Source organism: Opisthorchis viverrini (assembly GCF_000715545.1).
Source record: "Opisthorchis viverrini unplaced genomic scaffold opera_v5_97, whole genome shotgun sequence".
Taxonomy (NCBI): domain Eukaryota; kingdom Metazoa; phylum Platyhelminthes; class Trematoda; order Opisthorchiida; family Opisthorchiidae; genus Opisthorchis; species Opisthorchis viverrini.
In genome coordinates this window covers 245,509-271,639 of record NW_008751753.1, presented here as the reverse complement: position 1 = coordinate 271,639, position 26,131 = coordinate 245,509, and the positions used below count along the sequence as shown (strand labels likewise).

The 26,131-nt window shown below is 44.3% G+C and overlaps 1 protein-coding gene across 1 annotated transcript in view; it reads right to left on the bottom strand.

The window, feature by feature from the left end:
• Positions 1–9,207: 9,207 nt before the first annotated feature.
• The window catches only part of T265_13733 (hypothetical protein), a gene marked incomplete at both ends in the record, with an annotated part of 76,186 nt that continues 59,262 nt past the window's right edge, over positions 9,208–26,131 (bottom strand). Inside the window, 5 exon segments of the mRNA XM_009170238.1 lie at positions 9,208–11,065; positions 12,616–12,996; positions 16,228–16,694; positions 17,514–17,695; positions 23,638–23,824. Of these exon segments, the coding sequence (XP_009168502.1) occupies positions 10,029–11,065; positions 12,616–12,996; positions 16,228–16,694; positions 17,514–17,695; positions 23,638–23,824 (2,254 nt within the window).

Genomic DNA, 26,131 nt, shown 5'->3' with positions numbered 1-26,131 from the left:
AGTTTGCATCATGAGGAAAAGGTTTAGTTGGCTACCGATTGTGTTTTATTCAAAAGGTTACTGTGTAAGCTCTTGGTTTTGAGAAATTAGTTTAATACTACACGTTGCCCTCCGAGCTAGTCTAACTACATAGGAGGCTACAAGCTTTTTCTGCATAGTGACCTATCTTGAGGGTTATCGCCGTATGAATTATTTTGGCGCCGCACACAAACGTTTAGGGCTATGGTCCGAAGTGTTAGAAGTGAATCCAGCTAGCACAGAATGCTAAACTAATTGTTATATCATAGTTTGGGGGGTTGTTGTCTAACCATGACAATTTTATCCAATCAAACTACCGTGTTACCTACACGAAATTGTTATCTAAGCAAAACGCATCGGTAAACCGTACGCAGTTAATAATTAAAAATGGCTTCAAGTAGAACGTAGGTTGAAACCTCGTGGGCTGATGAGCCCCAAGAAGGGCGAAACCGGTCGTGAGCTGTCGAAGAGTTTTCAGCAAACTTGTAAGTAGTGTCTGTCTTATGATGAAGTGATATCTCGAACATCGTACCATCTGAAACATGAGGTAGCTTTTGTGAAGCACATTCAGTTGGAGAATATCAAAAGAGAGTTTCAGTCGAGTCTCCTATGAGAACCAAATTGAAATGCAGCTAATTAGAACCACTTGATATTTTGCGGTTAGGCCATCTGGAAATGTGGGCAGAATATGATTAAATGACAACGAAAATCTCCTAAGTATTGACCACACTTTGGGTGTTTCCTTTCGAAATAGCCACGAAATGTAGATAGAGGGTTGATAATTAACTATGGAATACCCATAAGTGACTAGCCATGAATTAATCACAAAATCTTAAGTATATCATCGGTAGGTTACGGTTAAACAACCACGACACGCCAGTGGAACGTGCTCAACAGGACGGAAACAGGCAAGTGGATGTTCCGGATAAACACTGGTGAAATTATGGCGATATGTGTGCTGTCCAGAGGCAGTTTTTATCATCTTAACGGGCAGGAACATACCTCAACAAGTGGAGCACTGCGTGTGGATCACCCAACCGGTAACCAGTTCGCCATCGGACGCATTGTTTCTCATGCCATGCGGTTTAGTAATTATGATCTAATGCCAACACCTGCGTTGCTCACCCGTTAATAGACATGCCGAGCGCACATTTATGCGAGACGCAGCAAGTCGAACAGTCTGCTTGTACTCAGTAGGTAGCTAGTGTCTGTCCTTATCAGGATAGCAGTTCTAATGTCTGTACTGAGAACAGTCCAAAATATGCTGACCTGGGATACAGGTAGCAGACTGACATTCGATGAGGATAGGTGTTCGGCATACCGCCCTGTTCTCACTGTCGTTCACCGCGGTCATATTTTGCTTGGATGGTCTAACGTTATCAACAACTAAGATCAGGCCGGTCAGCTTCGATTCGACGGCTAATGAGACTCGCCATAGCCAATAGGTGTTACAAATACGGTATATTCAGCTGTACCAGATTGCTGGTGCTCAAATACATTCACTTACGTCTTCATCGACCGTTTCCTGTGGCAAATCTTCTGCCTGATGACCAACCAAAGTGAAAATAAGTTGATAATACATTGTGTTTACAAGTTCAGGTGTGTAATCATTTTCGAACTCTGCACCAGAGCTGGGGACAAGGCTGCACATCAGTCATTTTCCCGTCATTCTGGTCCGTACTCCGAAATCAATTTAAGATGAAGGAATTTGGAGTGTTTTGGTAATTTGACAGATCCAGTGCACACCATGCTATGGCGTAAAGTCAAATCCAAAAACGAAGCCGATTACATTAGAATTAGTCATAACATTAGGACTATGCTCGACTGATGTCTTCCGCGATTGGATTCTATCAATAAAATTTCCATTCTGTACTGTCAGTTGCCTGCTTGAACACGTCACCGTAACGTGATACGCGGATCCTGATGATGAGGCCCTGAGCACGTCCTGTTCGAGATGTCTTCTCAGAGATGTGCATCCATCTTGAAATGAACAGTGATGAAACATTTACGAATGAAGTATCCACCTGAATATTGATGAAGTGGAGGTCTGTAGTCGCACTCTGAACGATCTGAGCTAGAGTTGCAAGGCCAGTGTCATCTTCTGTTTACTTCGTTCGGCTCTACGGGGGAGCACTCAAACCAGATAGGAAAATCATAAGGGAGGGATTCAGCTTGATTCATTCCGTCAAAACCAAAGTAGTTTGTAACTGAGCCCATTTCGAGAAACCGTTTACAAATAGAACCTGGGGTAGACGGGGCCACATGAACTGCATCTACCCAATGAGTCTAAAGAAGAATGGATGTCGGAGTTTCTAGCAACATTGTAAGTAATATGTTTCACCTGGTTAACCATATGACGTTCGTTACTCCTCACATGACCTGAAATTGGAGACCGGCGGGTCGCGTTCCGGTGTTGCAAATGCGAGCATACGGCTGTGTGCCCTCTTAGACGCTGTTACCTATGGTCAGCCTGCACGCTGTTTCGTCACGCAGATCGAATTTCACAATTCGTACAACGGATGCGACGAATGTAGACTGAGAGAACACCACCACATTAAAGGCAACCTATCTATGTGAGCCACATGTTTTAAGACCCATGATGTAGTCACCATGATACATGTAACAATCTACTTACTTTTATCCATTGACTTTGTGTTTTCTTACGGGTTATGTGCATGAAGCCTGCCCTCGGTTTGCCCGCCGATGAACATCCAGATGTGTAAAAAGCGGTTGACTCGGGCCTATCCGCATCGCGGGTCTGCAGTTGGTAAATGACAGTGTAGATGCTATCCAGGGTAACCTGGTGATATATTTTTCTCGCAAGTGTCGCGGAATCATCCTATAGACAGTGGGAAGCCACAAAGTTTCACGGGTTTCTGCGGCGCGTGGGACTGGTGGTTCGAAAGCCCCCTTCCTGGAAGATGCCATGTTTTTCGGCATCACTTTATGTCTTTGTGTTTATCTACTAGAGCGTTCTTGTTCATCGTCGTCACATCTGGATAATTTGTGTATGCTAATCGTCTTCAAACGCACTCATCATGAGTAGTGTGGATTAGAAGAAACGGTGGATCTTTTCCAGATAAACCCTGCCAAAAATTAACCCCCGCCACCCAAAAAAATTAGAAAAAAGAGGATGTGAAATTTGTACTTTAGTTTTTCTTGCAGAGGGTGAAATCGGGACATATCATTAACAATTTGCATGAAAAGGTCCATTTTCCGATACCTTTGTCTCCAAACGAACTCGCACAAGTAGCTGTCCACTAAATACGGGTGTGTGCCGTATTGGCGTCTATTCTGCATCCTGTAGACGTGCCAAAGATATTCGATGGTTTGTGCGTGAGCTCCAGTCGTTGGATCCACAGTTTTCCGTATGATTAACCGTTTCATGAGTACAATTGGATCCTTTTCAGATAAACCTCGCCAAAAATTAACCTCCGCCACCCAAAAAAAGATTAGAAAAAGAGGGTATGAAATTCGTACTTTTGGTTTTCATTGAGGAGGGTGAAACTGGGACATGTCATCCGAAATTGTTTGTAGCCTGCACTATTAGCAAGATCTACCTGAATGCATATCTCTCCGTGGTCTTTTGGATAGGTTTTCATCTCCGCCATATGAATACTGTGTATTTATCCATCAGAACCATGTATACGGCTTAGCTTATCCAGCGAAACAGGTTTTATGTGGTTGTATGGCATGTGAACCACTTAGTAGCTTTCTGACAGGGATGTCCGAGAGGTTACTGTAAGCTAGAAGATGCTATTTCCTCACAGAATAATTAGTTGATTCCAGTCATCTACAGGATAACGTCATGTTGATAAATAATTTATTATGCATTCGCCTTAGCACCACAAAGCAGGGTACTACTGATTGTTTTGAACAAAACCTCCTCCTTCCCTGTTGACCCACATGTTACCAATGATATAACTTGTTTCATCTTTGCTGTATTTTCTTCACCGCTTAGATAGATGCCCACAAAAGTTCGATATGTGCAGTCAAATAAAATAGTTTATCACCAACTTTCTAATATACACTGTTAAGTCTATGCTTACTTTTCGCTGTTTGGTGAAAGGCGGTGCCCTGATGCTTGCGACACACGACCAGCATCGATACACACGTCTTTTGTCCAGTCGCTCGTCTTGCGGTCTGGTTCTCTATCACACTCTTTTGAGTCGGTGCACTCTATTGTCTCGTGCCGATTAGAAATCAATTTATCGATTGTTTCACTGGCGTAGCTAAGACGGACAGCTACGGTTGCGACGAGCACTAAGGCTGTCACATCACTCGTGTTGGAACGTGATGTTTGAAACGTTTTACACCTGTCAATTCCGAGCATTCAGTTTCAGAGGGATTTGCTTCAATTCAGTAATCAAAGTTAGACAACTTTATAACGTTTTATACTGTATGACCAAGATTATCAGAGGCGAATGGAAAGCAGACAGCACTTTTTCACTAAACTTCCTATTTGGGTGAGAGTAATAAAGGCAGCAAAGCACGTTTGAGTGAAGAAAGTTGGATTAGAAGAAACGGTGGATCTTTTCCAGATAAACCCTGCCAAAAATTAACCCCCGCCACCCAAAAAAATTAAAAAAAGAGGATGTGAAATTTGTACTTTAGTTTTTCTTGCAGAGGGTGAAATCGGGACATATCATTAACAATTTGCATGAAAAGGTCCATTTTCCGATACCTTTGTCTCCAAACGAACTCGCACAAGTAGCTGTCCACTAAATACGGGTGTGTGCCGTATTGGCGTCTATTCTGCATCCTGTAGACGTGCCAAAGATATTCGATGGTTTGTGCGTGAGCTCCAGTCGTTGGATCCACAGTTTTCCGTATGATTAACCGTTTCATGAGTACAATTGGATCCTTTTCAGATAAACCTCGCCAAAAATTAACCTCCGCCACCCAAAAAAAGATTAGAAAAAGAGGGTATGAAATTCGTACTTTTGGTTTTCATTGAGGAGGGTGAAACTGGGACATGTCATCCGAAATTGTTTGTAGCCTGCACTATTAGCAAGATCTACCTGAATGCATATCTCTCCGTGGTCTTTTGGATAGGTTTTCATCTCCGCCATATGAATACTGTGTATTTATCCATCAGAACCATGTATACGGCTTAGCTTATCCAGCGAAACAGGTTTTATGTGGTTGTATGGCATGTGAACCACTTAGTAGCTTTCTGACAGGGATGTCCGAGAGGTTACTGTAAGCTAGAAGATGCTATTTCCTCACAGAATAATTAGTTGATTCCAGTCATCTACAGGATAACGTCATGTTGATAAATAATTTATTATGCATTCGCCTTAGCACCACAAAGCAGGGTACTACTGATTGTTTTGAACAAAACCTCCTCCTTCCCTGTTGACCCACATGTTACCAATGATATAACTTGTTTCATCTTTGCTGTATTTTCTTCACCGCTTAGATAGATGCCCACAAAAGTTCGATATGTGCAGTCAAATAAAATAGTTTATCACCAACTTTCTAATATACACTGTTAAGTCTATGCTTACTTTTCGCTGTTTGGTGACAAAAAAATCGAGGTTCGCGCAATCAGGCAAGGAGATCCATATGATAACTCATTGGAGATGCCCCATTCAGCACATCTGATGCTTCCGCCAAAAAAGTCCCCAGTTAGTGCCCCACATCCTTATTTCGCATATTTCCCCAGATCGAGCTCAGCCAAGCTCAACGATGATTGCATATTCGGCCTCTGCAATTTGGCGCATGTTTTCGTAGATTTATACATCTTCCTAACTGGATTCGCCTCCTTCCCGCTCTCGGGCCGGGGGAGGAAAATCTCCCGACAAACTCTTTTTTGCCTGCACACGAGTTTCAAAGACAGCCACCATATTATAGTTCATATCTCGAGTTCTTGGGAACGCTGACGGGTGAGGTTGATCCATTGGATGAGTGTGTTAAGTACATTCAGTTCTGACTGAAGGATACCTGTACTTCCTGAGCCATTTTTAATGAAAAGTACTGGGCCGCTGTATTTGTGGTTGGGACCGCCAGGATCCATCAGCGTTAGAATTTTCGCATTGTTGTCCGATTCCTTCCGGAATCGGTGACATACTACTCATGTTTGAAAAATTTCAACCGCAGCACAGTAAGCCAAATGTTAACTAGAAGATGCTCGTAACCGGACGTCGAAGACGATGCGTTCACAACCGGAATATCGTTAGCCTGTTGGCTTGGACTGTCAGACTATAATCACACAACGCACCTTCTGTTTGTTTGCTTGCTACTCTGCGGTGACCGTGTATCTGAAGCAAATACTCCTGTGGTAACGGTGAACTAATGATCGGGGAGGCATTCGAGTAGTATGTTTTCCTGTAAATTCGCTTTGCGTCTCTTGAAAAGTGAGATCTATCGCTGAATTTGTGGAGTCACTTTGTAGCATTTGCTTGCATGTCAGCAACAGTCAATGAATATCCGGGCAAGTTCAGAAAGACGCGTTCAAACAAGATGCATATGAGAGTTTTAATCCACTGTCCAATAGTCTGTAACGGTTAAGTTGAAATTTTCTAATAAACAACTCCGCAGCGAAGGCCTTCTTCCTTTCGCTGTTATTCCACAATGACACACCCCTTTTCGGTATCAAGTTTGCTTTCAATGTTTGTTTCTTTAACCCAAAACCCTCTAGAATGTAGGACTCCAGCTGATCCCATCGGCTCGTGTTGTATAGAGGGTTGATTGTAGAAATATGTATTCCTTAGGCAAAAATCTTGAATATACTTTCCCACCTTCACTTCTAGTCTGTGCGTAAAAAGCGTGTGGGAGATTATGTACCAAAGACGAATTTGGTGGGTTTGAAATCCCAGGACGGTCGTAACTAATCGATATCCTCAGAAACTTATCGGCGACTGAGCTGAGACTGTGGCATTGCACGCTATCAAAAATCTATATCTTCCCAGTGTTTCTTCGCTCCCTAAGATAAAAGACCCTCTGTGTTTTCATTAATGGTGATACTATTTCTCAGAATTCGTTACTGTGCTAGCAGTGTTTTTCGGTCGGCCTAGATACGAAAGACGAAAGTCACATAAATGCCTGCAGTACTATCTATGTTATCCGGCTATGCCACAGGCTTTTATGAACGACAAACAGGCAGGCACATCTTGTTCGGTACACTGGTGTGTCACATCTCCACTTATCCCAGGTCCTTAAACTTTTGAGCATGCACTGCGGTCGACATTACCGATTCTTTCAACTAATACCACATTCAGAGAGCGGATACACCCTCATTTGATGGGACAATTTGGCATCCCAGTAGGCTTTTCCTCCCGGTGGAAGTGGTATATTTTCGGGGAAAAAGGGAGTTCAATAAAGTCATGATAATGGTGCGTACTGGAACGTTTAGGAACCAAACTGGTACAAAAATCTGTCTATTTTTTTCGCAAGTCTGCACCATTAAGGCCTATTCAATATCAGCTTATCCCTCCTTAGATTCTTTCTACTATGTTCCAGTGACTGCGGACGTTTTGTCACCAACGTAGGTGGCATTATCAGTGCGTCGTACGTTAGCAGCACGTGCGTGCGTAGGCGTTTGAGCATGATTTGAAGTAGACCACGGTTGAATCTAACTTGACCTCATGCAGATTTCCCCCATTCATTTGCTTACTTCGCCATGTACTTTTGATTCTCCACTTATCTGTACCTGCCACTCACTTCGCCGCAAAGACCGTCTCGTCTGACATTTGTATATTACCATGTGTCTGGGTGTGACTGTGCGCGTTCGTGTCCCGTTTGCTGAGCCTGCATTGATCTGTTTTCTCATGGGTTCCGTATGGTCGTGTGTGGGAACTCGTTGACAGCTCAAGACCGGTTTCGCCCTATACGGAGCTCATTAGATAGATGTGGCCTCCGTATTTCTATCAACCCCATTTCCCGCTTAGATGCCAAATTGTACCCGTGAAGTTTCGCACCCGTTTTCGGATTAACGGATGACTCAACCGAATATCATCTGCAGGCCTCGTTTAGAATGGCCCTTAGTGGGATGTGTCGCTCAGAGGCCGCCACTTGTTTTAATCAGATCGATATTTGAGATTCTGAAATATCTTGACGTCACATTACTAACAAGGTTGCTGAAAACTCTGACAGCCCAAGACTGCCTTGGACAAGTCAGGCAGGCGCTGTCTCCAGGTTTCCATCAGGTGTTGACCTTTATTGGAAAGTACTATTCGCGACCGCGCAGGATATGGGAACTAGACCTGAGCACTGAATCTCAATAAATACTCCAAAATTGTTCGGAGATCGGACTTCTATGCCTCCTGGGTGTCAAAGGAGGCGTATACAGTACGGGCTGTATTGCTGTAAAGTTGCGAGACGTGGCCACTTCGGACGGAGGATATATCTTGGGGTCTTTGACCACCAATGTCTCAAAACTATGGCTAGAACCGAAAAATGGGCAATGATGTGATCGAGTGTTTACCGAAAGAAAACGCACTTCAACCGCACTCAGCAGTGGAAGCTAAGGGGATGTGTTACGCACGCCGACTTACTGGTCGTCAACATGAGCGCTGTTTACCGTGCCTAATTCGGAGTGGCAGAAACTTAGGGATAAACAGCATCTGACATGGCAAAAGGGAATGAAGGATGCTATGAGAAGTCTGGGAATTGCTCGCTTTCTAGGATGAGGTGCACGTGAACCTCTGCGTGCCTGTATGGAAACGTTGAGCAATATAGTGGATATCCGACTTCAGTGGCGTTCAGTAGCTGGTTGAGTGTTAGAGGTGTAGAAAACTGGGATGTTTATGGTAAGCTGGCAAAGGCTCTCTTAATACCTCGTTTCTGGGCTTTGATCAAATAAATTGGTGTGGTTTTACAGCAATGAAGTTTTCCTGTTCTCTTCTGGTGTTGCTCAGTGATGATGAGGGCAACTGATGCTCGACAAGCAGCTGCTTTCGGGGGGGGGTGTATGCTCACTGGATGAATGGGCACTTCTTTCTGCAGTCAAGATCTACTTTGCTGAGGGTGATTCAAGCAGTAGCGGAGATTTGGACAACGGAACAAACGACGACTAAAACTGACTATCCAGCTTGCCATGAAAAGTAGAAATTTCACAATTCGCTACTGACTGTTTGAAATAGCCCCGAAGAGAAGCCAACCACCACGGTGATCTCTGTTCGAAGAAGTTATAGCAAGCTTTCAGACCCGACCCCAAACCTGAAAGGCACTGCAAGACACGGGCTAGTTCTCACAGGACTGCCATGTTTTAATTTTGGTTCGTGGTTTGTCAAGATAAACAATACAACTCGGAAAGGGACACAAAAAAGGGATGGATAGAAACGGGGGGGGGGAGAAGCCAAGGACAAATATAAACCACCAAAAACTAGGTCTTAACTGGTGTAGCTTACGGATACACAGGCGAGCGACTGGCACACTAAAGAGACGATGAAGAAGTGTGGGACCGATTAGACTTCGTCAGAGACATGTGTGATATTTGTGAAGGACAAACGACTGGTACGGAGCAACCAGCGCTACGAATTTTCGCACACAGGAACATCAGCTGTAGCCACACCCCAAAGACTGTGAAGATATCACTTGTCAGGGAGATGAGAAGGAGACAAGAGGGAATACAACGACTAGATAAAGCAGGGTGACACACGGATGTTCTTGTATGCTCCTTAAAAACAAGCCGAACAGAAAGGTAATACGAGAACCCAAAGAGCTTGTCATGATCAGATAAAAGGAAAGAATGGGTCCGCCGAGCGGAACACAAATGAACGGGGATCGAAGAGGAAGGGTTGAAGGTGCTGGTGGTGAACGAACTAAACATGGAAACAGATACACGAAGTTACACAAGCCCGACACACTGAGTTGAAGAAACGTGAGAGAAAAGCTGCAACAAAATCTGTTAAATCGGAATACAGCACAAGTGCGAGATAAACCACGGCAGACCACTGAGTTGGTGGCGCATGCAGCGAACATAACGGAACATAAGCAATAGTATTGGTATTAGTCGTGTATAATATTGGGACGCGGTTTATGGAGCCGACTACCGTACATGGAGGCTACATGGCAGAATTTCGGTCGCTAAGTGAATGCCCTGATTGTAAATGCCCAAAGCCATCCGCATCCAAATTTTTTCCGGTAACGCGATCGTCGGCGGTTGGCTGAAGAGATGTGGAGCCATCCGTTGCGCTGCCATCCGATTTGAGAACTGAAGTGTCCAGCACGTTCAGACCCATGAGGTTCAATTCGTTCGTATCCATTAAGTCGACGTCGTCGTAGGTTCCTCGAAGCCGATACGAATGTGGTGCTCGTGTGGTGGCGTTCATTTGGACAATGCTGGTTGCATCTGGATGTGGATACAACATACTGGCATCGGTAGTTGTGTTTGCAGAGAAACTGTCGGCGGCCATCCGTCGTCCTGGATGAACGAAAGAACCACTATCGGAAGAGGAACCAAAGAGTGACAACGACTCGATTAAACGATTCACTGACGACGAAGCACATGGACTGGAACTTTGCCCACCTATATCCAGACAGACAGGGGAATGAAACAAGTCCGACTGCATACTTCCAGGTGCATTGACAATTACTTCCAAAGGACGATTGGTAGGATGAGAGGAAGAAAAGGGATGAGGGTCAGAAGCAACAGTGGAAGGGTGCATTAAAGTTGGATTGACACTGTTGTGAATTAGTCCGGGAGGTGGCACTAAGAACGGGGGAGGGGAAGATGCTGGTGCTGCACTCCCCACAGGCAAAGGTCTGGTCCCGGAACCAGGGTAAGGAGAAACACTAGATTTGAATCGATTATGCTGTGGATATGAGGACAAATCAAAATGCGAGGAGTTAAAGTGTGTATGGTTGGTCGAACTCCGAGGAGACTGGCGAGTGTATGACGGTGCTTGGCTTGACTGTGTCGATGAGTAGACGTGGTTGACAGTAGCACTATCAGCAGCAGATAGAAAAGTCCGGTTGCTGAAGGTGTGGTACATCCGGCCACCACCGTTCGTCATCGGAGAGTGTGGAGTGGTTTCCATGGTGGTTACCGTAGTGGAGTTGATTCGGGACAGATTACGCAACCCCATGCTATCAACAAAACCTGGAATGGATAAAGGGTAGTTTAAAGTAAGCACCATACAGACGGAATATTTGTAAACGAGACCGCTTACGAAACTAGCCACTGATTCTCAAGGACTCGGCAGTTACCGGATCATGGTCTTGAAAATTGGCTGGGTATTTCGAATAATATGCGGTTGAATCTAGACAACCTCGGTTGCAAGAGGCTCTTCACCACTTAGTGGACTAAATTAACTAGCTAAACCCTGCCTGGCTCTCAGGCCGGTAGTCCCAAATTGCCTGCCAGCCCACATCCTGACAATCAACACACGTGTTGATTCACAAACAGATGTCAAAAAGATAGTTTATGTATCTAAATTTAGTTGACTACTGACCAAAAAAGTCACATGACCGATTTTGTCGTCGTTTGCTATTGCTTTTAATACATATCCGCCTTTCCAATCCCCTCAGCTAAAAGTCCACTCACAAACCTGTATACCGCTGTACGATGAGTGCGCGGTTCTCACAACTGATAATGCTGATGACATCGTGTAACTGGACTTTGGGATGAACCATATACTGCTGGAAGCAAAGTTCGCTCACAGCTCAGTACATAGAATCTACTGAGGAGACACTGAAAGGATCATGTGATTAAAAATCAAAACCTATGAATCAGCTTTGAGTGGTGGTTCGGGGGGATATTGATTGTCTATTTGAGGACATAGGATAGAACAATAACGGGGCTTCTCAGCCCGTAACCATACATAGTCGCGTCACCATTCCGTTTGGTAAATCAGGTATCAACGTCTTCAGGAGCTACAGTATGGAGTTGGTAAACATAATTGTTTTTGTTGGTAGTATATGTGCAGAAACGGACAAAGCACCAAAAGTATCATCTCACGCAATCTAGAAGCACCACCTTAGGGCGTTCAAAGTGCCTGGCAGAATATGAAGCAGACTTGTTGGACGGATGAGGACGGTCTTCATGGGGATTGGAAAAAAACGTATTGCCTAGCAATTGAAGCATCGGTGTTGAACACTGATGTCATGCTGTCGATGATGATGATGCTCAGTTGTGTTTGGCGAGCAACTTTACCGCAATGAATTCCGAGCATCATTCAACTTTGTTTGCTAGGAGGGGGATGTGCGACACAGTAGCACTCACAACGCCAAGGAAACATCAGCCACGTGAACGGGATGGTCGTGAAACCTGTTATCGGTCATTGCTTAGTGACCGGTAACACTGCTATTCAGGTTACTCAGTAACTGCATATCAACTCGGTTGCGTATTAATGTGTCCCTCTCATACGGCGTAGTGGTTATTGTAAGAACGTCCTAACTGTTGCCCAACGTTGAGTGTCGCACTAAGTTTATTGCAAATTAAGATAGCATATTCAGGCAGATATAAAAGACACTCGAAGTTTACGAAAGAAAAGCGATGCACCAAACGTTGACGGAGCATGTGCTAACCTTCCTTAATAACGGGTCTATGGTAACGATTTTGGAATACAAACAGCTCATTACCAATCAGAATGGGAATAGAAAAATATGGGTTGGGAAAGCTAAGACACAGAGAATGCTGCTTTGACTCACTTGAGCCGTACGTTGACGTTGGGTATTCCAGCGAGGACCCAAAGTAACCAGAAGTGGAACTGCTACTCAAACCGTTGGCGGGAGTATGCGCCGACCTTCCGTCTGAAAAACTATGGTCATCGGGTGGGGACTTGCGTAAATTATGCTGCCCCTTAGCAGTTGCCGAAGCGACTGAATTCGTATAACGGGGTAACATGTCAGAAGAAAACACGCTGTAACCACCCTGCTCGCTTGAATTAGTCTCCAATGGGAGATGTGAGGCGCTTGATAGGTGTTTTGAGGCTACGTTGATCATATTCACGTATTCATAAAGATGTGGGGTTAGAGACTCCAGCCGCATGTTCAACTCGACGATTTGGAATTCCTTTTTCGTCAAAGAGGCTTCGCGTGTAAAGAATTAATAAAACCAAACGAAACGCATGAGTAAGTGTACAGAGAAATTTCATGGTCCAATTTATATATGAAATTTGATAGTTTCATAGCGTTTCCTACGATATCGTCATCAATCTTAAAACATGCATGAGGCGTATATTGCTTCCGACAAATGCAGCGTTGTATGCTACTGAAGAACGGACTGATAAAAGAGACGGCTACATGTAAAAAACCGTCCAGATGTAACACACATCCGATGCATGGTTGCCATGCCACCCGGGAGAAGCAAGAGGCCTCAGATATTGCCAGGCTTCCCAAGATTAGGTAGCAGCAGCCGAGATACAGAGGTCGGGTGGTTCGAATCATGAATCTTCCGGTCGGTAAGTCCGCGCCTTAGCCACTGAGCTATCTCGCCTGCATACTGAAGAGGATGATTGTGTGCCGTAACTGTGCGAATGATGGCATACTGGTTAAGGGGATATTTTGTGATCGATGCAAGCGGTGCAAGCTCGAATATGGCAGCGTCTGTAACAATCGAAGTTGCGTGACATGTGTCAACGCAATAGCGTCTGCCGGGAATCGTGTTTATGATGAGTAATTAGTAGTCATTGTCTGATCTGAGTCAGACCGTATCCATTCGGTACATCGGGTCCTGAAAGGTAGATAGTCTTTTGGCATGCAAAACATCAGATGACAAAATCTGAGAACGGATGCAAGCCTAGTCCTGGTAATCCGGATGCGAGCAGTACTTCAAAAACCGTATAGTTAAACGCAGATTTCTGCTTACAGCGGTCAGGTTCCATAATCAGATAATAATATGGCGGACATTGCAGGATTACAAATGTTATCTTTGACAGACAGGACGATGACAGGTAGACAATAAAGAGCAGCTTTGACTTTGAGTGGTTGAAGGGAAATTTCATCTTCGGCTAAACTACCAGGAGCAAAACGAATGATTACGTGTATGGACTAGTCAGTTAGATCGAAGGGACGAGGGGGGAGCCTTGGCTTACAAAAATGGATATGGTAAACCTAAGAAAAGGCTTTTCATAGACCTCTATCAGACCACCATTATAAGGTTCAAGAGTTAAGATGAGCAAGTGTTAGAAAGACTCATGACTTCTGCACTTAGCGAGATAGAAAGCCTACAATGGAAAAAAGGTAACCACCGTTGGACATCGATGACAAGCACATTGTACGAGAGACTGTGTAAGGATGAGTACATAGACTAAACACCCTTATACAGGGAAAAGTCAGGTGAGTTTTCAAGAATCTATTTCTATCAGTACTTTATGATCCTGATACTCCCTGATTGCTCTCTCCGGAAAGCAACTTATTTGACAACTTCATGCCTTCAGCGTTCGTTTCTACTGTCCGACAAGAATGGTTGGAAAATGGGACTGGAGCGAACATCCATTCGATGAGCTTCCCAACAACCCCTACCAAATCAGCCTGGTTCGAGCGATTGGGGACTTCGACTCTAAACTACAAAACTTTGCATATGCAGTTCGTAGTAACGCGCAGTGGTGGTTAAAAATTCTGCGAGTGACAGGACATTGCGCTTAGATTAATAGAGACGGCCAGATGTCTTGCGTGGTGAAATTTCGACCGGTTACCATTGTTTTTAATCGAAAATGACTCCGTGTTGTTGAGCACAAAAACTCCATCAACTTAGCTTATGATGGATAGAGTGAACATTAGTAAACAATGCGATTCCTTCAGGTGGTATGGCAGCTAGGCACCCCCGAGATGTTACAGCTAAAAGATATATACTACCCACATAAACCAAAAAAACCCACAAAGATCTCACCACTACCGATCAATCCAACAGTTTAACTGCTAATTCGGATCTGCACGATACCAAAAATCAGTGAGATCACAGAAGGCTGCCCAGTAAGACGAACGAACTCCCCTTCGCTTTTTAGCAGATGGACTCGTCAAGATCATCCACCGTAGCATAATTATTGTTTGATATGCAAAAAGCTGCTTGCATGTCCATTCCTTCACCAACATTTCAGTATTGTCGAAACGATCAGCTGGGCTGGCTCCAGGATCCGTTGTATAGTTCAGCGCCTCGCATCCACTCTCGTGATTAAGTAGGTTTGCAATCGGTACTTCAAAACTTCTTTGGCATTTCTAGGTTGGTAGAGGCGATGGGCCCCTAAAACTAGTCGACTCACTTTCAATTTATCCATTGTTCTATTGTGATGAGCTTGATGAAGTCAGAACTTCCCCATGGAAGGGGGTCAAATTAGGCTTGTGTGCATTCATAACACTGCTCTTATGAGAAAAAATAAAAAAAATAATAATAATAAAATAATAGCGCTAACAAATGACATGCTGCCGGTATTTTCTTCCCTGATGCATTCACATAGTATGCTCAAAAATGTGTGTGTGTCTGAGTGACCGGGTTCGAGCCTTAGTTGCACTTAGTGGTTTTCGGAACTCGACAGGTCTATGCACACATCCCATGTAAGCTCTTCATACGTTTTCACAAACAATTTAGTTTAGCTAGGCATTTTGGCGTGTTCGGGAGCCATGCTTACCCGGGTCAAATTGACCAGAGAGGAGTAGTCGGCATACATAGTCCCCATATTGTTGTGGTTCTAGGGATTATTCTGATTAGTCCACATGAAAGCGAAAACAGTGGATTCCATTTATGCCCCTAATGAAGCTTACTGGCATTGTATGGCTTCAGCTAAACACGAGTCGTCTGGGATTAGAGGCAAAAACATCATTCCGTTACTACGTCAACACTACCCGAAAATAGTTTGAATACCACATGTGAATGCGACCGAAATTCCAATCCAGTACCTCAGGACTAACCGAAATAGCCGTACTCAGAAAGAAGAGAAAGTAGTATACAAATGAAAAAGGTGTGAATACAGATCTAAAAGAGAGCAGTACCATAGAAGAAAATTTTGGCTCTGTTGTTCAATTTCAAGGCAAAGTCAAAGGTAACAGACTCTTCGCCATCACGACAGTGACCTATTGCAGTAGAACTGCCGCAACCATGCGATATTGTGAAACACTGGTCGGAAAGAAGGCATTGAAAAGTCCCAAAATTGGAAGCGTCCTGTTTCTAGTGAAGTCTCATAGCATAAAAAAAAATCGAAAGTTGAACATTCTGGACACAGGAACAATGAACTCCGGACATCTGGGTATCCAACTGGAATCGACAATTATGGGCAAAAAGTTAACAGAGCACTGTAAATTCGAAGACCACTACGTGAATCATACCATTTAACTCCGTTATCTCTTTCAGTGACGCATGGTATGCGGTCAGAAGCTCTTGTTTCATCTTGTCCTCATCCTTCAAGGTGTCTGTCATACGTTGATTCTCCTCTTGTAAATGAGCCAAATGAGACAACAGTTCCTCACGTTCTGCGCTATCGTCTTGCAAACGGTTTGTCATTGAGCCTTTTTTACCACATGTTGTTGAGTCCGATCCATTAACTCCATGTGCCGCCCGGGACTCTTTGAGCGTGGCCAATTGGGCTTCACGATCTGACAGGTCCCGTTTCAAAGTACGCAGTTCAGCTTCGAGCTCTTTCACACGGGTGGCACAGGAATCAGTCGCAGTGCAAGAAGCAGTAGTCTGAGTGAAAGTAGTGGCTACTGTGCTGGATGAACCAGCAAGAGCGCTGCTGCTGCTGTTGTTGTTCGCACCAGGAGAAGACGTGTTGCGAGGTGGAGCCGTGGTTGATCTACAATAGATGAAAATTAAGGTATGCTGATGGTGATTTTACCATAACATTCTATGTACGCTAACATTAAATTAAGGCTCGGGTGAATTTTATCATCATCGATAGCATGACAACAGTGTTCAACACCGATGCTTCACCGCCGTACAACATGGGTGAATTTCAAATCGATTCAAACTAATGTTGGTTGAATTGTTTGGGGTCAGTTTCGCTAACAACCGCGTTGACATCAGTACGTATTAGGATAGCTGCACAGCGAAATATCGCTACCCAACAATGCACTAATGTCACGTCGATTACCGACTAAAAAACGGCAGCGAAATCGCAACACTCAGCCACATAACTGAATCAGTAGTAGCGAGGTCGGTTGGTTGACGGCCTTGACTGAGTACAACGAAGCAATTTTGTCGGTTTGCATACACATATGTAAAAATTTCCAACAAAAGAGTTATTCATCAGTCATCATCCCAGAGCACAAGATAGAGGTAAGGAGCAGCCGCACGCTTAGCGGCTGAATCAGAAGGGTTCAGGAGGAACCGAATGCCAGATTTAAATACACCAAATGCCTGTAACGCGTCCTTGGGACACTGAATAAATCATTTTGGTGCAAACTATTTATCCATAGCCTTTATTTTTTACGACACTTGTGTGTTGGGCCCGATTACTCAAGTAACAACCACACAACAACGCCTACACCTCCGAAATAACACAAATGTACTGGTAAGTAATGTGATAGACTAGCCACTATGGAAATGTTTCTGATTACAAAGACCAACTTCCAAACGGCCAAAATGGTTGATGTAAAAAGAAAGCGCAACGTACTTCGCGCATGAAGTCTTGCTCGCGGTTTGCGACGGAGTATCATCAGTGGATGTATCTTTGGGTGATTTGTGGGCATTTTGACGAGACTGCTGTTGGGCTGATAGCCTTTGCTCCAATGCAACACGTTGTTTTCGCTCTTCAAGAAGACGCTCTTCTGTGCTGCGCAAATTGGCTCGATCCGTCTGGACAGTTGGTGAAAAAAGGAGAAGAGGTATATTCTTAGAGAGTAAGATGACTGAAAGCTGCTACAAAAATCGAAAATCGACGGCTGTGGTTTAGCTTCAAATGTTTACGCTAAAACAACTATGCACACTAGTTCGGCTCTGTATGGTGACCAATCCGCTATATCTTGACGCGATTTCTTTCGTTAGAAATCACAAGAATAAATGCTGCATAGTTCAATTGTTCCTGAACTTAGTCTGTCGGAGTATGGTCCTAAACTTCCAGCATTAGGTCAAGTTGGCTGACCCTAACAGGCACGATATCTTCCATGATAAAACATCCATGTGAGAGGGACCAGGCTGAAGTAACTGGGTCAATTAGTCATTGAGACGTCATGAAAAAAGGTTTCCAGTAAATAGATACCAGAAAGGAAAGGAAAATAACTTTGAAGCGCAGACAAGATGATGGTTTCAACTGCATCAAATGAAATTGTCATAGGAATGAGGGGTCAATGGGACGGGACTACGGCATTACCTGAATTCCATATAACAACAAACAGAAAGAAAGCGATTTTAGCGTGAACTTTAGAGTCAGCGGGACGAAGCGAGCATCGGTGTTTGAAGAATAATTTGAAAGCGTATGTGGCCCGGACTGCCGAGTTAACCTGAGAAATTGTGGTCAACGGTAATAGGCGGCTTTTGGACCTACCAGTCCCTAAGAACGGGTCTAAGAACATGTCAGGGAGATAGTGTTGGTGAGAAGGGAGAATTGAACCAATGTGAAAGTAAAACAAGGGGTCAGCAGTAAGGCGACCAGTCTGATGGAACCACGCGACGGTTTGACGAACACGGCACGTGGCCATCTGTAACTGCGATTCATGGGCTGGAATACTGCCGGCGCGCCCAGGCCTAGACGGGGGGACGATTAGGGCTCTCAATCAAAGCCTTCAGTTAAGAGCCTAACTGCAAGGCTGTTATTGTTGGCCTATTAATTCAACGGTAGGCTAAATGTTTAAACAGCAATTCCCAGCCCCCAACCTGGGGGATCAGGAAACTGCTGTTGAGTCTCTATCCAGTGACCAATATGGCACGAGAGGCTCGGAAGGTGCTACACGTACACCTCTCAGTGTAACTCAAAGGGTTATGGAAGCGGCAAACCACTGCATTCCGATAAAGCCTAGTCTCTTTGCTGCTCCGTCCTGCTGTACGAATGCGAGAGCCAAAGATGTTTGACAGCTTGAAATGTTTGAAGCTAGAAAAGTATCCATGGGACGTCAGTGTCTATTTTTTCTTGAAATACACAACAAATCCCGGATACAAAAGCAGGAAAATAAGACAACTTTTGGTGATATACGTTCACTTGCAAATCAAGTTCACGTTAACGGAATTTGCAAATGAGTGTATCTCGAAAGGGATGTACCATTTGCTTTTAAATAGAACATCTCCTAAAACTGCGTTGGGTGTGAAGTGAACTTACGCGTGCATGCCAGGAGGTTTACTAGTCTGGTTCAAAAGGCATCAAAGTACCCAAATGCGACTTGGGCTACCATGTGGGAGAAAGTGGAAATTGCCTTATCAACACCAAAACAGTTCCAAACTTGCCAACAGAATGCGCATAACTGCGGTCAACCCTGTCGACAACAGTAGCAATGGCTTCAGGGAATCACATAGGAAGGACAAAGGATTTCAATCTCTCTCCAAAATCTGTGGAAAAAGTCTAGTTATCGGATTAACTTATGGGTCTAGCCCATTCGTTGAAATTTACCAAGAAACCGCATCCTACTTTACAACTCAAATCTATTTATCTTGAAATGTTTGCAATAATGTTGGATGAAATTAGCCCAGATCCAAAATATACCTCCGAAAAATGTTTATAAGTTTCATAGAAGTGTTTCAACCATTAGTTCGCAATTAAAAAAATGTGGGGGACCTCAAACGCTGAGTTTCCATCACCAAGTCCTGAATGTAGGCTGATTCGTGACTTTGGTCATGAAAAAACAACCGTGTTTGTGTTCACCTTTTGCGGTCTTATGAGTCTTTACAAACTGTACGTACCTTTACTCGGCATTTCAGGGAATGCTTGATCGACGTTCAGCGTACGGTTATAGTAACCGCATAAACACCCATGTACTTAAAAAAACACCCACCTAAGTAAGGTGCCAGAAAAGTGAAGAATACCTCACATGGTTTAAGGTATGTGGAAGTAAGAATTGGCCCAAAAATGTCACATGTTATGAACTGTATTCACGAAACCAGCATTCACGGAAAATCCACGCGGCTGACGTTATGTCTCACAAATTTGAGTAATCGAGACTTCCACAAAAGTAATGTGTGAATTGGAACCGCGTGCAGCGCAACCACATTTTTTGTTCAGTCAATTAGTCATAAATCCACTAGCACGAAGGTCTGTTTCAAACGGTTTAACAACTCATCTGCGATGTGTTACGTCAACCTGTTTACTTTAATCCAAAGGCCGAAAAGTTTACAATCGAAAAATGCGAGCCGTTGTTGTGAAGATGAATGACTCAAGATGATCGATTGCAACTGGATTTATAGCGTTATTTGGACCTGATGCTTCTACGAAGCTTAAAAAAGGGTGGAGGCAGGTACACTTGGTGCTAATAAACCCTATTTATTCCCGTCCTACTTAGAAAGTGAGTGAAAGTGAGTCAGCAAATCGTCACATTTTTCCGGAAATTGAAGCCGAAATCGCCACCTAACCCGGTTTGCATTCAGCAGCGCATAACTGTGGTTCATTCTGGACGAAATTCTGGAGTGCGAAAGTATGTTGCGGTCAGAGTTGACCGCTTTCGAAGATTTTTGCAACCGCTGTCATTGGCTAGTTTCCAATCTGCATTGGTTTGACCATCCCGTTGAGGTCTTTAGTATTTACGTTTCTTTGACATTATTGATATGTTCACAACTTGTACTGTATTGTGGCTCGATTTCGTCGTGCTTGATTAGTTGGCTTCATTGCTTTGTTTGCTTGTTCGTACCTCTTGATAGCAAGTTTGGGATCATGCAGTCCGGTAGAAAATCTCCTTAGTTTTTGTTCCACATTATGTTTGTTACCATGCTTGCAACGGATCATGTATGTAACATTGGTTCTCGTAATAACGATATAATAATAATAATAATAATAATAATAATAATAAACTGCGCAGGTGTAACATCTTTTCGGTGCCTACCTGCAGTGCTACGGCCCGCCTCACTCGCACGGTGAGAGTTCTAGCCTTCCATTATTTCCCTGCTGTGAATTCGATGTCGTCACAAACGTTGGTTATTAACTGGCTTGTTCCCTATAATGTTCAACGTTTGTTGATGATACAGGTATTGTCTACTTAGCGGAACCATACTTAGAAATTTATCTGATATCACACTCCATTCCATGCTATGTACTTTGATCCCTAGGATGAGCTTTGAAATTGGGGACCCCACCGAAGCTTCTCGTATTTGCTCATAACATTTTAGATTCAACTCAAAATATGTGGCCGGAAAAACGTTGGACAGCTTGTGGAGGACTTTTTCCTTCAGGGACCCATTTACTATTCCGTGGCCATTGAAAGTTTGGGACCGCTTACCTGTGAACAGTGAGCTCATGTCCAATGGGATTGTTATTTTATCTTGGCCAATACTTGCATTTTTCCGTTTTCCCAAAAATGTCCTGTATCGTTGATTGGATTTTGTGAATCACTGTCAAGATGTAACTCATGCCACAGTTAGGTTGAAAGGTTGGGAGTAGCATGATTGGTTATGGTGGCAGTGCCTCTTTATGTACCTTCAACAGTATCTAGAAGCACAGAATAACCGGGTTTTGAGCTCTTTTCTCTATTAGTCTTCTTCACGAAGTGTTATCTAAGTACGCAAAAGTTATTTACGTTGAAGTTTAAAGGGGACATCTGGGGAGCTTAAAATTTAAATATGTCTGCTGATCTACGTAAACTAGCTCTATGCTCACATCTACAATATGCACTGATCGCATAAGTATTGATTCGACTGATGAAAGCATATACTTTACGTCGTCGAGCGAGAAGACTTACAACATACTATCGTTCTACAACAAAAGGGGGTTAAGAGTGATTGAATGCGAAAATTGCGGGGCCTACCAAAGGGTTGTAACCCCTACTACTGTGTTTCACATGCTGCAAGAAGCTGCATGCGCCTCATCTCTGCAAAGTGCAGAGTGCCGCTACTAGACTGGGTAGGCTCGAATCCTAGATTTATGTTTGCAAACGTGCCGATTGGGGTAGTAGACAAAACTTTCTACCTGTGAAGCTATGTCAGTTATGGTGGCTTAGCCAAAGAGGATATTTATATCCGGATTGGGAAGGCCACAGTAGCTTCCGTGAACCTTGCATCACCTGCAGCTTACCTGTCAAGGGTTGGTGTGCCCCATATTGCTAGTTTAGGTGAGAAACGCGGCTTCTGCGTTCTGAGGACGTTAAAAAAGTTTTCAATGTTTGATCCTTGATGTCTTCAGAGCATTGCACCGAGTCTTGAGGAAACATCGGATCGAATGGTTTTCGGAATAACTAACTCACGATGAATAAACCAGTCATACTTCACAGATTGCACTGGCTTGGCTACGTGCTCCGTATGCCAGTTGACCGATTTCCTCGAAGGACCCCTTTCGCACAACCACACGAAGGGTGGAAACGAGCCAGGGGAGGTTAAACAATGACCTGGCAGCGAAGCATGAAAGCGTTTACTAGCAAACTCACTTTCGCTGGTCATTGCCGTTTCCCTGGATGAGGATTCCGAGACGGCACACATCAGTGGTTAGAGGCATTGTCGGATATGGCCCACTTGCCCGCTCAATAGCGTGAATGCATCCAAAATGCCCCCCCTCTCCCCGAAAAAGCTCGAGTAAATGCGAGCTGCCGTGCCGGTCTCGCAATACCTGGGGCCTAGCAATTGCGCTAACATGAGGCGAGGCTACCCTGGCGGTCATAGGTTGGGCTAAGATGAGTTTAATTGGTTCGGTTTTCCGACCGAACAATGGGAGACGTCCTAGTGGTTAGCCTTGCTACAGGATTTGGGTACGAGTTAAGCAAGATGAGGCAGGGCGAACATCCTTGCAAAGTGCAAGTCAACAATGGAGTTAATATCGTTGATATGGTGCAGCGGAAAAGTAGAAACCAGCTAGTTCGGTGCCGCTCACACATGCTCTGAGTGCTTCGCTAAGGTGTATTAGTTGAGAAGCCAGTCTAGAACGCAAAAGAATACTTCAAGATGTATTCATGAACGAAAACTTCATGTGAAGTTGCTAGGGAAGACCTCACAACACCGGTGCTGAGTCATGTCACCAATTACGTCGACTACTGGTCGACAGTTTTTAACGCAATTCGGATGGAAAAAAGAGACCTGTTTAAATAAAAGCCAACGAGTTGCAAACTGTTGAGGCTGGAATTCGACTGCCTCATAATAGGTCAACTATCCATGAAACGTCAGAAGCAGTATTGCTTTGGTCGGTGTCCACATGAAGTCAGTTGGACGCGAAATGTTCAGGACAAGGAGTGAATCACGTCGTGAGTGGACTATAAATAACACCGGGTTGACACTAAGGCAACATCCTCATACACAGTCGAGAATAACGTTAGCGACACAGTACAGTCAGGGTGCCAGCACAATGAGGACTGGGTGTGTAAACATTCCCATGTCATAAAAACACAACAAATGTGGATAACCTGTCAAAAATGCAACCAATAATAGCGTTTCAACGTAGACACTGTGTTGTGAACAAAGCGAAGGCAGGACTGTAGTGATTGCAAAGAGTAAACCATGTAGAATAACAACCAAAACACTAAAGCAAGACCTGCCAAACTCCTGGAACTTCTGACATCGTTCTATATGACTTGAGATCCCACAGAGTTCATGCCAAATGACAGGTCTTTACAAAGAAGATAACGGTAAAGTAATAACTGCTTGACGTTAACACCCTTGCGAGGCTTCAAAGGGCTCACTTCAAGTCGTTGTGTCAACTGCATCATCTTGGCTTGCAGTGTCTCGGACTCCTGGCGTGCCAGGGAACTTTCAGATCGGAAGGTACGTTCCGCTGCCGTCAACTGCTGAACTTGGGCGCGTAAGTCCACTTCAAGTCCACGTAGGGTATGTAGCTCGGTTCGTAGTTGTTTGAGTTCAACTTCAAGCCTGATTGCAAGAGACAAGCGTATGGGATAGAGTGAAAGGTGAGTGGGGTCAAATAGAAACAAGTGTAGAAACAGCGGAGCATGATATTTGCACAAAAGGAGAAGACCACCAGTTGTATACGTGATCACTAGATAATTCACCAAACACAACCGCAGGGAAAAAACTGTGCCGAGCGAGAATAAACCTTCTGCCAGCGTTCATATCAGTAGTTTGAACAAGTGTACACAGTGTTGTGCCAACTTTATATGGAGCAATAAAATTCCGAACGATAATGATAGGGTGCTGCGCAATAGTCAATATTATGTAGCTTATGTAACGGTTGCTACACCTTGACGTCTTCATCCTATCCTCAATGCTGGATATCTGCAGAAGTCTTCCGAGGCTTGTACTTCAAATTTACTAATGAGGATGAATAAGACAATTCAAATTTACCCTCTAATCGGGCTATTCCAACCCCAAGCAACTTCTACCTAGTGGGGAACAATCTGTCTGAAGCAAAAATGTAGTGGACACACCAAAGCAGCACCTAAAACCAACCAGCCACGAGGGCAGATTATGTCCAATCAAACTGCAGTTCCGAAATCTCGTTAAGAAAGATGATACACAGTGGATGTTACTCGATGTACAATGACTCTGTTCTAGCGTCCCAATAAACGCGTAATCACTGTCGAGGGGAAGGGTAAGTAGGTTATCAGAATGAAGCAAATGTTGTAAATCAGTGCTACGGTGAACAATGACATCGAGGTGCATAATACACACATGGGAAGTGCACTAGGAAAACAGGAATCAAGTTGGATAAGCTACAGTGGTCTCCCCAACAAAAACCAGGAACGGTGTTGAAAACTGAATCAGGGGCTCAGAACATGACTTCCATCCGTATGTCGCAAAAACTGTGGAGAGGAGTGAATACACCAAGCCCTATGTCACCAGACGCAGTGTTTTCCCCATTGAATGCTCTTCGTCAAAAATATTACCTTTCAGAATGGACTTCCATATCGATTTTACGTATACGATTTAGAATCAGTGTCCGATACTGAATATCGCAGATGGTGGCGACGTGAACAGGGAACCGGAAAGTCAACCTGATTATAGAGTCAGGACTGGTAGAATTGCGGCCCAAATAGGATTGAAGCGTTGAGCTGAATTCCATGGGACGAGTTCCAAAAACTATTAGACTGCGGAAGTTGCAAGTCTCCTCTTCCGTCACAAAGAGACTGGACCTTACCGTGGTGTGGTGTGCGCACCTCAGCGACTCATTGAGCTATACTGGGAGGGTGTCCCAGGGACAGAGTATCTCATAACAGGTTGGTCAATGGTTAGGGGTCTGACAAACACAGTCTCCTGTCCCTGCAAGTTGGGGGTTGGAACATGTGACGACTTGTTCCGTAGAAACGGTAATGCATTTACATTTCCCGCCAAACACCGCTTCCTTGCTGTAAGGTTTTTGAGTCAAAGGCTTTGATTGAGGACCCTAATCGTCCTCCTGTCTAGGACTGGGCGCCCCGACAGTATACCAGCCCACGTGCAACCATGAAACTTACAACTAACAAAAATCTCTTGCCACATCAGCTGTCGCGTGGTGCCATTAGCCGAGTCGCCTTACTCGCTGCATATATCATCATCAACGACAGCATGACATCAGTGTTCAACACCAATGCTTCACTGCCGTACAGCCATGACTTATTTGAAAGCCTTATTGTAAAGAAAAGAATAAAGGTGGATGGGGGAGGGACTTAGTGCTAGCTTAACACAATCATTCCGAGGTGCCTACACCTCCAGACATTCACTCAGGCAATCTGGACAGAAACTGACAACAAGAACGCCACTGACATCGGTTGGCAGCCATATCCTGTAGTGTCTCCAACCAGGCACAGTGAGGATCACGCGGTCCCCATCCTGGAAGGCGAGTAGAACCCAAGCGTTTCTTGATCTCCTTCATACTCCTCTGACAAGTCAAGGGTTGGCCACCTCTCTGTTTACGCCACTCCGAATTGGGTATAGAAAATAGTACTCTTTTCGGTAAACGATGATTCGGCATGCGTAAAACATGTCCCAACCAACACAGCTTCTGGTGCTGGACACATTCTTCAATGGAAGTACCCGTTACACAACCGAAAACACGCTTTCTAACCGCCTCGTTACGGATTCGCTGACACCAACCCACACGAGCTATGGATCTCAGACAACGATTGTCGAACACCTGAAGACGTCTCAGGTCCGCTGCTCGAATAGGCCAAATCTCACAGCCATACAACAAAACAGCCCGTACTGTAGCTTGATACACACGCCCCTTCAGATTCAGGGATA